Source organism: Pseudochaenichthys georgianus, chromosome 5 (assembly GCF_902827115.2).
Source record: "Pseudochaenichthys georgianus chromosome 5, fPseGeo1.2, whole genome shotgun sequence".
NCBI classification, from domain to species: Eukaryota; Metazoa; Chordata; class Actinopteri; order Perciformes; family Channichthyidae; genus Pseudochaenichthys; species Pseudochaenichthys georgianus.
The window spans coordinates 35,119,985-35,132,726 of record NC_047507.1 but is presented as its reverse complement, the minus strand read 5'-3'; the positions used below and the strand labels follow the sequence as shown (position 1 = coordinate 35,132,726).

General features: G+C 42.8%; 1 protein-coding gene across 1 annotated transcript in view; it reads left to right on the top strand.

Annotated features, from left to right (window-relative positions):
• dennd6aa (DENN/MADD domain containing 6Aa) overlaps positions 1-12,742 on the top strand; it is a 30,979-nt gene that overhangs the window by 15,722 nt on the left and 2,515 nt on the right. The window contains exons 11-18 of the mRNA XM_034084144.2: positions 7,917-8,012; positions 8,337-8,431; positions 9,676-9,741; positions 9,906-9,970; positions 10,178-10,267; positions 11,566-11,729; positions 12,139-12,241; positions 12,432-12,506. Coding sequence (XP_033940035.1) covers positions 7,917-8,012; positions 8,337-8,431; positions 9,676-9,741; positions 9,906-9,970; positions 10,178-10,267; positions 11,566-11,729; positions 12,139-12,241; positions 12,432-12,506 — 754 coding nt within the window. The remainder of the gene's footprint in view (positions 1-7,916; positions 8,013-8,336; positions 8,432-9,675; positions 9,742-9,905; positions 9,971-10,177; positions 10,268-11,565; positions 11,730-12,138; positions 12,242-12,431; positions 12,507-12,742) is intronic.

The following is a 12,742-nucleotide window of genomic DNA, read 5'->3' as shown; positions in this document are numbered from 1 at the left end:
CTGTCTGCTCGAAATATAGAACAGTCCCTCCTAAAACAACAACAGCTTAACTGTTTTCTTCAGGAGAAGGCCATGAGCTCTGATCAGAGCCCGTTTCACTTCCATGAGACATTGATGCACCAACCACCTTTTTCTTCAACCTGGAGAGGGCTGTGGGCCAAAGGAAGCAGATGGTATGTCTGCGTCTCCCCGATGCACAGGTAACCTCTGAACCTGCTGAGATGAGTAGGCATGCAGTGTCCTTCTACACCAGGGGTGGGGAACCTTTTTCCTCTCAAGGGCCATTTCAATTTTTTCAACATCCTCCGAGGGCCGTACAAATTATTGACCTCTGCTTAAAAATCACAGCACATTCATTTGGCCTTTCTTTCATGCTGTGCAAAGAAAAAGCAACCTCTTAATCCAGATATCTTGCCATGACTCGCGCATGCATTCACGTGCACGGTTGTGGCATGACCACCAAACAGAAAGATATGGACACAAGATGTGTGCAAATGTATTTAGTTTCCTATCCATGGACATGATTTAAGTGGGGGGGGGACCTAACCTCTTCTAGGTTAGGTCCTAGAGGAGGTTACAAAATATATATTTTAAATATTGAAGTTGAAAGCATCAATCTGGTGCACTTTGAGAGCAAAATGAAGAGATCTATGGAAACATCTCTCAACATCCCTATGAAACAGAACTGTAAGCAGATTTACTTTTTCTTTATGGATATTTTACAAATCACTCCCGTTTCAAACTATATTCTTGTTTATTAATAACAACTTTTTTTTACTGTCATATAGTATTTTATACCTGTTTACTTTATTCTCTTGTTTTTTTAGAACTATACTGATCATATAAAGATGTGCCTTTACCTCACTGGTTGGAGAAAAAGCTTCTTATATTCGTTAGCATAGCTAGCTAACCAGATGCTAATAATAACAAAGTTATTGATTGTATGATCAGTATGACAGATGAACAGATCGCCACTGGGCTTTCAACTAAAGACACAGACACACAAAAACTGCAGCATGTGTACGAATGTATGGGTACTGCAATTTTTTTAAGTCCCGGAGCGGCGTTCTGGTGCTCTCCGTCAGCACTGCACCCCTGTCAGACGAGACATATACCATGTGATGACACGTTAGGCTCGTGTTGTGTTCAAGGACCATGACCGTTGCCAGGAAAAAAAGGCACTTGCTTGTTTAATTATTTTGCGGTCTAGATTTCTTTACTTTTTTTCTTTTTTGCGTGTGTTTATAAATTACCTCGAGGGCCAAACCAAATGGTCTCGCGGGCCGTATACGGCCCGGGGGCCGGAGGTTCCCCACCCCTGTTCTACACGGACCTGTTGAAAGCCGAAGGTTGTGACGTGGAAGCTGCTGATGAACTTCTTCAGGGTCTTCCACAGCTGAGTCCAGCCGAAAGTGACACCCTGGGCTCTGACAGTACGCTGGAGGAACTGACCTCTGCGTTGACACAGATGGCCTCCGGCAAGGCTCCCGGCTTAGACGGTTTACCTGCAGACTTTTTTAAACATTTCTGGAGTATTCTGTCTGGGACATGACTTGCTAGAAGTATTGATGGAGTCCTTTGGGAAAGGGACTCTCCCAGCTTCCTGTAGGCGTGCAGTGATTTCACTGTTGCCTAAGAAAGGAGATCTAACCCTGCTGAAGAACTGGAGACCTGTGGCTCTCTTATGTACAGAGAGCCACAGTATCGTAACCTTTGACAGTATAAGATACTGTCAAAGGTCTTAGCTAACAGACTGAAGTGTTTTTATCGAACTTCTTATCTGTACTGATCAGACATATTGCATCCCTGGCAGATCAATTGTGGACCATTTGTTTTTGATGAGAGACACTTTTGATGTTTGCAAACTGTATAATATAAATGTTGGTATTATTTCTATTGACCAGGAGAAGGCGTTTGATCGTGTGGATCACACGTTTCTGGCTGCCACATTGCAGGCTTTTGGTGTTGGGGAGCATTTTTTGTCCTGGGTGAAGTGTTTGTACAGTGATGCATGATGTGTTGTGAAGGTGGGGAGGGCTGAGCAGACCTGTACCAGCTAAAAGGGGTGTTTAGAGTGTAGGTGAGGTCCTGATAATTTATTCCGGTAAATTACTCTGACCTACTAATTGACCTGACCGAAGTTATTGAGTCTATGTAAGTTTACTGCTTGGCTCAGATCCACCAAGTCAGCAAGATCTCACCTCTATTAACTCCTGAAGAACCAGGTTCAATTAACTGCTGTTTCAATTCAGACAACTCTTTTTAATCTGTTTAAGCGATCCCGAAGGATTTTGGTATCCGTAAATGAGGTGTGTTCCTACCTACGTGTGTGTGGCAGGGTGCAATCTTACCTTTGAAGCAGGAGAGGAGAGCACAGGTGTCCTTTAAGTTGTCCCAGTCCAAAAGGTGGGATCAGTTTATTTGAAGAAAAATAGGTCCAAACTAATACAGGGTTTTTACCTTCTCTCTTTACAACATTATAATCATACTAAACAAAAAATGATGCTGTGATCATGTTCAAATATGAAACTTTAATTCACAGTCTTACATTTATTACCAAAATGTTTCACTTCAACTGCCCAATTCAGTTGTGACATTTAAAATCTCCCGATAGAATTTAGAGGCATTTCCTCATAAAAAGACCGGTGATAATAAAAAGCACATTCAACTTTTCATTCACCAAATCAATTCACATCGATTCCATACCTTTTTATTTTCCGTCACAGTCGGCGGGTACTAACATTCAAAAACCCATACCTATCCGCATGAATTCGGAGGAAGGTCCTCACGGAGGCGGGTACTAATACTCAAACGCTTCTTTCCGTCACAGATGGCGGGTACTAACATTCAAAAACATTCAACCAAGAAATTCACTCAGCTTTCAATGAAGAAAATCAAGAGATATTTACCAAGTTTGAGAGAACCTTACCGAGAGCTATTAACCCAGCTCTGAAGGACAGAGCTTACCAGGAGAGAGTATACCAGGGGTTTCCCCCTCTCTTCCCCTCGAAATCCAAAAAAGCCAGTCTTTATATCTCAAAAATACCGGATAGAAAACCCACAAACACCTCCTCTATACCCAACCAACATATTCTATTGGCTCTGGCATAAGACACACCTTCCCAAGTTTGTGTAAAACAAAACATGACTAGACATATTCTATGGCTCTGATATAACCACCTTTTTGAGGCCTCAATGTGTTTCTGCTTAAGTCCGGAGCCCCCCTCCCTGCTGTGAGAGGAGAGGAAAGAACCTGCCCACTCTCTGATAAGAGAGTAGGGCATAAATCATTATAGGCCTTACACTCAACTAAACAAACCACTTTGTTTTGTTTATGCTGTAAATATAGAAAAACCTAAAATATGAAGCATTTTCATTGTGGGTTACACAAGAATATAATTGATTATATTTTATTATAACTAACTTTCGTTTTAAGTATTCAACATACTATGAAGCTCTCAACAGGGGGATCAGGCAGGGCTGCCCTATCTCAGGCCTATTATATAGTATTGCCATCGAGCTGCTTTTGTGCAGACTTAGAAACCGGCTGAGGGGCCTGTGTCTGCCAGAGTCAGCTCAGGCCCCCCCGGTGATTGTATCAGCTTATGCTGATGATGTCAGTGTTTTTGTCCAGGGTCAGCGAGAAATCCAGGAGCTCCAGGACAGTCTAGCTTTGTACAGGAAGGCTGCTTCAGCCAAAGTTAATTGGGAGAAGAGTGAGGCAGTTTTGGTAGGTCAGTGGAGTCTAGAAAATAGGCCCAGTCTTCCTGGTAACCTTAGCTGGGGAAACAAGGGTTTAAAGGTCCTGGGAGTTTGGTTGGGGTCTGAGGACATGGTGGCACAGAGCTGGGAGGGATTGCTGGGAAAAGTGCAAGCAAAATTAGCCAAATGGAAATGGCTGCTACCCCAGCTGTCCTACAGGGGAAGAGTTCTTGTAGCCAACAATCTGGTTGCCTCGTCTCTTTGGCACAGACTGCTGTATGGTGCCTCTCCCTGCTGGCTGGCTATGGCTCGGCTGTTGCTCTGGAGGGCGGGGGGCTTTGGTTTTGATAAACACCTGTTTCTGCTGAAGGCCCCTGCGTACAAGATAACTGGACTTACACCTTTTTACTGCTCAGTCATTGTGAAGCTGACCGTTGAGCGGCCCGACCAAGCAAGGAGGCAGAGTCAGAACGTCCAAAATACAACCCGGTGTGGGCATTTATTACTCACAACCTGACACAGCCTCAATCTGCTGTTCAAGTGAGCACAGCCACCAGTATCTCTCACACACTACCTGCCCACTGACAGGGAAAACAGAGGCTGCAGTCGGATAGTTTAAAAATCAGCTCCTAAATTCTAACCCTATCGTCTATTCCTTGACCTCTGAGTGAAACGTCACGGGGTTAAGGGATAGTGGATAGGAGAATTAAAAAGGACTTGGGAGAAGAGACTGTGGCACTTTAGAGAATCCGAATGCACTTTCACTATCCGACGTGTTTATGATGCATCCGCGGACGTCATTGTGTGCGTCTGCTGCTGTGGGGAAACTATGGAAACCACAGTTTTCTATACAGCGGACTACAACATGGATGTTTAATAAGAACGAGGGACGACTGTAAACTCATCTAGAGACTCTGCACCGTGCTCTGATGCTGCTGCTTTGCTTTATGAACGTGGACAACAGAGAAACATATTCTTCAGGACCAAAGTTGGAATTGAAATAAAAAAGGAAAGTGAAACTTATGCTCGTCACCCTCTCCCTCCGGTCCACATTAATACCAATGATCCCAATACGTATGATTGTCTGAACTAAAGATCTTAAAATCAATACAGATGTATTTATTATAAACGTTAGTCCTTAACATCTATCACTGTGTATATCACCATTCAAACATCTTTTAAAAGTTGAACAAACCCCACACAGCTCAGTGAAGACTGAAATGTTGACTTTATTTGATCATTTCAGTAAAAACTAACGTTCATATTTCTCTCTTTGATTATAATACTGATGAACGTTCAAAACAAAGCACTTTGGCAACTTACCACCTATGTTTTAAAAAGCTTAATAAGCACCGTAACTTTCATGATATCATTTCTCGGTCATAATCGGTTGTTTCCGTGAACGGCCGACTGTTGAGTGACGGCAAATGCTGCGGCTGCAAGGCATTGTGGGGCAGCATTTTCGCTTCTCCTGTCAGTTAGGGAGGTCCAGTGGTTCCTAAGCTAAAGGAGGCTATAAAGGAAGTTTGAAACCTCCTTTCCTTTCACTCTCATCATTCTAGAGAATTCGAACGGCACTTATCATGGCTGCCACTGAGGGACTTCCGGGTCATTTCACTCCTTTAGGAAGGTTCCTAAGCTAAATGGACTATTCGACTTCAGCCAGAGCCTAAATACACAGACACTAATTAACCCAACAAGACACAGGTGAGGGGGGAGGAGACAACACAGGACACCAGGTGCACACAATCAACAGCAACAGACATGGGGAAAGGGAACACTTTTCAAAATAAAAACACATGTGCAATATACAAAGCCCGGAGCCGTCAGTCCACAGTGACGAAGCCATCTTCGTCACAGTCATCAATGCCTGGAAGATTCTGAGTTTTACCAGACCACCCGACCCCCGGCCTGGGATGTGGCTGTTTGAGGAGCCACTGTTTGACACTGGTTTTGTTTCTGGAACCCTTTTCTCTTCGGCCACCCTAAAAAATGCGTTCATTGAAGCGGGAGTGGTAAAACTTGGCCATTTGACGGGGGTCTCCATGGAAAAACTGGCTGAGGTGACGGGCATTCGATCAACCCGAGTTCTGGAGAACTTGGTAGATGAGGTGTGGCAGTCGCTGTCGCCATCCCACCGGACTTTTGCTCTGGATGCAGATCTGGCTGACCAGTGGAGAAAGGGACATGATTATGTTTGTCCTGCCTTGAGTGTGGGTCCTGCGGTGGGGGAATGGAGAGAGGAGGAGGGTCTCCTGCTATCACTGGGGACTCTAACACCTGCAAAGTTCACCTCCTGCAATGGGAAGAAGCTATACCTTAGCTGTGTAAAGGTGCTAAACCTCAGCTCGCTCGCAGGCGTCGAAGAGTCGAGGTGGACGGATGTGTTTGGCTTGGGCTTTTCCCCTCAGGGCAGCTGGCGGATCCTGTATAAATCTCCGGTTGAGAAAAGGATGGCTGACATCCAATGGAGAATTATACACGGTGCAATAGCCACTAACAAATACAGAGCTCATTTTGACCCAGGCACAAGGGGAGGCTGTCCGTTCTGTTTTATGGCAGAAACATTGGAGCATTTAGTCGTGTCCTGTCCCCGATTGGCTGGTCTTAAAAAATTGTTACAGGGGTGGGTGGAAGGGTTCGGGGGGGTTTCTCCATACCACTTTTTGTCCATGGCCCCAAATACATCCTGAAAAAGAAGGAAACCCTACTGTTGATGAATTTCTTGTTTGCTAATGCAAAATTAGCAATCTGGAAAAGTAGGAAGAACCAAGTTGCTGGAGTTGGATGGACGGATGCAGTGCTCTGTCTGAGGGGGCTTGTGGCAGCGCGTCTGAGGGTGGAGCATGCGTACTATACGCTGATCAATCATCTGCAGGGGGTTCTGGATGTGTGGGCTGTTGGGCGGGTTCTGTGCTCGCTGGGGGAGAATGCCTCTAATATTGAAGTTTTAAAGGATAGGTGTAGTTTTTGTTTTTAAAGTGTGTAAAAGAGGATGTTTTTAAATGGGTAAAACGCTTTCAAATGGGGTTTTCAAATGATATTTACTTGGTAGTCATGAAAATCTGTTTATTTATTTATTTGATTGTGTAATGTATTAGTTTTGTTCCGACTCTTTTGCAGGGTGGGTGTATGTTTAAAACAAATGCAAATAAAATGTTGTTTTAAAAATCCAAAAAAAATCTTATTACTATTATTTGTATTATATATGAAATATTTTTCACTTTTCATTTATTTTATTTTTTTCACTTTTCATTTTTCAAATGAGGGTGCATAACGACTCAACTGAGGGTGCAATGCACCCCCGTAGAACCGGGCCTGGATCATGGTGAAAGAAGAAACAAGAACTGAAAACAAAAACCTATATTAAAACAAAGAAAAAATACTTATAGTTCACATGATTACACAAATGATTCGTTTGCAACTTATAGTTTTATCTTTGAAATTTATTTTATTTTGTTTGACTCAGTTTTTTTCTTCTTTTAAACTCATAGTTTTGCTTTATTCTGAGAAAGTGTTGCTTTATCTTTATGATACAAAACTAATCCCATAGAGGTGAAAGCTCTCTAGCGGAGAATACAGCCTTTTCAATAACACTCCCTCAAGAGGGAAATCCAACGTCTAAGGCTTTTGGTGTCATCCTAGATGAGGAAATGACCAACATCCCACGCCTTTTTGAGACAAATATGCAACTGCGTGCGTTAATAATTGCACGTTTTCACTGCTCATATATATGCGGGGTCGGGTAGCGGATCTTGTGCCGTCGGGTCGGGTTGCGGAACTAATTGGCAATATGTGCGGGTAGCGGGGCGGATTCGGTATTGCACGTCGCGGGGCGGGAGCGGGTCTTGAAAATCAGACCCGTGCAGGACTCTGCTCTGGGGTGAGAGAATCTGTCATAATCTGCGTTAACATGTCGCACTGGAGTAAAAGGACTCAAATCGACACATCTAATATCAGAATCAGAATTATTTATTCGTCCTACTGAGAGAAAATGTACATTGGAACAGCAGAAATATAAAAACACTATTAAATAAACGGCATGCACATAATCGTAAAAAAAAATGACACAATTACACCTTACAAAAGTACATTTTCAAGGTAGAGAAAGAAAGTATAGAAAGTAGCAGCATAAGTAAATTGCATATTTATTAAAAAAAAAATTAAGATCTTCCCCTCTCTCTCTCTCTCTCTCTCTCTCTCTCTCTCTGCAGCTGCATCTCTCCTCTGCGTTATAGCAGTGACTTCCGGCCGTACTTCACCATCCACGACAGCGAGTTTAAAGAGTACACCACGAGGACGCAGGCTCCGTGAGTAAAGCCAAGCACAGCAGTATACATCTGACATCTGCTGAACTACCCTACCTTCAATTGACTTTAAAGCAGATCATTCATCGTCAGCTTTATATGTTTTTACTGATCAATCAACCAGTGTTTGTTACTTTGTTCAAATATGTCAACAGTCAGCAATTGGACTTTAAATGACAGAAAACACTAACACTCTGTAAAGATCTAAAATCATAATTGGTCTCACCCCCTGCAAAATGTAAGTTTGTAGGAACTAAACTGTCTCCTTGTTCCTGTATTTGTGCATACATATGAGTTGGTCTACATCTTCACTCTCTGTTTCTACAGGCCGTCAGTCATTCTGGGAGTGACCAATCCCTTCTTTGCTAAAACGTTGCAGCACTGGCCGCACATCATCCGCATCGGAGACATGAAGCAAGCAGGTAGATGAGTCTGCTGCCAGTCAAACGTGGTGTTTCTCTTCAAATATATTGCAGTCCGCCACAACAGAACCTTTAGCCCAGGGTGTCAAACTCAAATACACAGTGGGCCAAAATAACAAAATCGCTACTAGTCCAGGGCCGGACTGGTTCAATGTTTATTGCAAAACTTATTGCACATATTAAACCTGGAACCAACACAGCTTAAATTATTGCCTATAAAACAACATTAAACATGAAATAATCAGGTGCATTCATTTCTCATGGCTCTATCTGCAGCTTTTCCAGAGTCATTTCTTATGATTACATTTCTCCACAGGCCAACAACAGCTTCAACAAAACTATTTCCCTCAAAGAGAAAAACAAACATGCCCTGCTGTCGCAAGAACAAAAGTGCAGAAGGAAACATCCATTAAAGTCAGTGTGCTGCTCGGTGATGCTAGTTCAGATACTTGGCATCTCATCTCGGGTGCAAGGTCATCAATATTTGGGCTCAGGCTCTGAGCTGAGGAGACCCTCAGGATGGAGGGAAGGTGTGCGTGCAATATACCGGCGGGCCGGATCTAATAGTAATTAGAAATGATCCTGCGGGCCGAAATTAAATCCACCACGGGCCTGATTTGGCCCCCGGGCCTTGAGTTTGACGCATGTGCCGTAGTCCCATAAAGGATGGATTTATAATGTAGAAGCCCCTTTCCATGTGGGTATGCTTCTCCACTACATCTATTATCCTTTTTTACTCCATTTGGCTTGACGCACTTTCATTCTTCCTCCATTCCTTCAACCAAATCTGGTGTTTTATATAAGAATTGTTCCTTTTCAAACTGAATGGGGAAGTGTTCAAAGTGTATACAAAGTTGATCCTACAGTTAAAGCTAAATCAAGTGTTTAAAAGGCCTCTTGGATCAGCTAGAAATGCATTCTCACAAAGATGAAAACATTAATCCAAAAACATCATCATTTGTTTGTTTGTTCACAACATGTAAAGCGGCCTTGGGTCCCTTGAAAGGCGCTATGATAAATGTAATCTATTATTATTATAATAACAATTAGGTGATAGCAATATTATATATATATTTTTTTCTCTGGTGCGATTTTGAATGCAGGACATTTGCTCGTAATGTAGTATTCTTAAAGGGCGTACTTCACTGAAGGATTTGAAAATATCCACCTGATGTTTTATTACTGTACAGCTGTGAGTCAGATGTTGGGTATCAGCCGGTCTGATCTTTCCTTCTGGTCCTCAGGAGAGATGGCCAAGCAGATGAAAGTCAAGAAACTGAAGAACCTCAAAACCCTGGACTCTAAACCCGGTAAATGCTTGATAGGCTCAGTCTGGTGTCTTTTTCAGTGCAAGTATTTCACTTTGAATGTGAAGCAACTCAACAGCGTGCAACTCATTCACAATAATCACATTTATGAGGCAGCTGTCCACCAGAGGGAGCTGTTGAGTTCAGTCAGTCTCTTTGTGTTGCAGGTGTGTACACTGCATATAAGCCATATCTTAACAGAGATGAAGACATCATCAAACAGCTTCAGAAGGTAACACACAAGGACACTAACCTCTATTGTTGGCCAATATTCAGTTTTTAGGGTGAAACATCTGGTGGTTCAAAGTAATCCTCCTTTTTCCTGTCCAGATCCCTCACACTGAATATGAGTTTGTGGCCTTTTCAGTGTTTTCCTATCTTGTGTAGTGCTGGAGTATTACAGCCTCATATTTCATTCATTATGTTTTTTTGTTTTTAGGGTGTTCAACAAAAGAGACCCTCAGCGGCCCAAAACGCAATTCTTCGACGCTACTTCTTAGAACTGACACAAAGCTTCATCATTCCCCTGGTAACAAACCATACCTTTTATTCTATCTTCTCATTTGTGCAAATGTTATTGTGTAATAGTGACATCGTTTTGTCTTTGTCAAAAATAGGTTTAAAACAACCATATTGAACTTGCATGTTACAGTATTGTGTTTTTTTTAGGGCTATCAAACAATTACAATTTTTAATCAGATTAATCACAGCTTAAAAATTAATTAATCATGATTAATCACCATTCAAACTATGTCCAAAATATGCCATTTCTTTATGTATATTGTTGTGGGAATGGAAAGATAAATGAAAGAAGGCGGATATATCCATTTAACATACAGTATCTATGTTTATTATAACATTTTTCTGCATGTCAAAATGAAAGACGACCCACACACCTATCAATCATCAAACCATGGGGTCTTAATTCATTACATGTTGATTTCTATTAACGGGGGAGTACTTCAGGAAAGTCGACAGAGGGGGGGGGCTAGTGGAGTACTCCGTGACCACAGAGTGTGAACGTTGTGATCAGCTGTTTTAGCGCAGTTCTCCAGTGATGGGGGGAGTCTCCCTCCGCAGCCGGTTGGCGTAGTTTTGGCACAAGTCCGTTCTCCAGACCGACGTTAACAGCAGCCCTGTCTGTGCACACGGAGACCGACTCTGTTGTCCGGTGATCTAACCGCCTTCTGGAAAAGCTTCACAAATACGTCGGTACGCAAATGCGCTTTGTGACACAAGTGACGGTACGCATTTCAGATTACGCACATATCCTGCACCAGTTATGTGTTACCTGTACTACAGCAAAAGTATTCTCCGTCGGGACTTCCTGCAACAACACCACGCCGTTATCAAAGATGTTCTATTGAGAAGACGATCACTACGTGACAAAAGTTTTCAAAACCGTGGCTACTGAAATCAATCTTACTAACTGCTGTCTGTGCAATTTACTCGGCGCGAGTTGGCAGACTTTATTTTGCTTACTTTAACATCATTGTTCATGGTGGGGCTAAGCCATTTCTTGGTATGGGTGTAGCCTACCCCAGCCATACCCTGGCGCTGCCACTGGTGGCACGTATGGGGCGGGCCATTCTGCACATGCGTTAAATGCGTTAAATATTTTAATGCAATTACTTCAAAAAATGTATTGCCGCCGTTAACGCGATAATTTTGACAGTATTAGTTTTTTTTATATGATTTTTTACTTTTGCAGTACCTGATTATTTTACTCTCCATTACCATGAGTATTGTTATGCACCACAATACCATGGACACATAATTTCCTGTGAAAATAGTGCTGATTTAACGGTGTGTATTTGTGCGTTTCAGGAGCGGTACGTGGCGAGTCTGATGCCGCTCCAGAAGTCCATCAGTCCCTGGAAGAGTCCTCCTCAACTGAGAGCGTTCATCTCGCAGGACTTCATGAAGACGCTGGAGAAAGCTGGACCTCAGCTCACTTCCAGGCTGAAAGGAGACTGGATAGGACTCTACAGGTGTGCACGCGTACAAAGCCTTCAATTAAAGACAGCTCTTTTTTTATCATGTATTGTTTTAAAGTTCATCACACTCAGGTTTACATATACACAGTCAAATGATTTAAACTGTAACAGAAGAGCAATGAGAGCAAAACTATCGTAATAACTTTCCAAAATGTTTACTATAAATACACAACAAATAAAATACTATAAGAATATGATGTATTTCTGTGAATAGAAATATGTGCAGTATATTTGAATACAAATGTAGGTCAGAAGGAAAACTTGCTAATATTGAAACCTAGGTTTTAAAAAAGCAGTCTTTAAATGAACGGATAGAGAGGAGTATTACAAAGTGCTAGCAGAGAAGCACATCGCCGCCCTGAGCATCTGGTGGCCTCATCGTCCTTTCCCTCTGCGTCTGAAGGAATTTCCTCAAGTCTCCCAACTTTGACGGCTGGTTCCGCAACAGGAGGAGAGAGATGACCCAGAAACTGGAGGCTCTGCACCTGGAGGCGCTGTGTGAGGAGGTGAGGAGGGAGGGAGGGAGGGAGTTTGGAGATCGAGTACAGTCGGTAACATTTTGTCTCGATTGTAAATCAATCAAAGTAAGATTTCAAATGTGATCCTCGGAAGAGAAAACACTGAAAGAATCACTTATCCTGCTTTAATCTCTTTTTCATTCAATTAGTCTCTGAAATATCTCATCCTCTGTTCTAGGATCTGCAGCAGAGAGTCCAGATGCACTCGGAGGTAGAGACGGTAGATCTGGTTCTGAAGCTGAAAGATAAACTGGTCAGTTCAAAACTCAACCAAAGCTCTTATCAATGTATGGCGGCAAAGCTCTGTCATAAAACGCGAGGGCATGTGAGATCCACGCGAGCACAAGTCAAGCAGCCGCATATTATTTTCGCGAGCACTAAAACGGCACTCGCGCCAGAGCGATATTGAAGCCTGCAGGGCAGAAACATGCCTTGAGCATGTGCAGCGTCTACATGAGCTCTCCTTGGTCTCCTGCGCTCTCGCGAGCA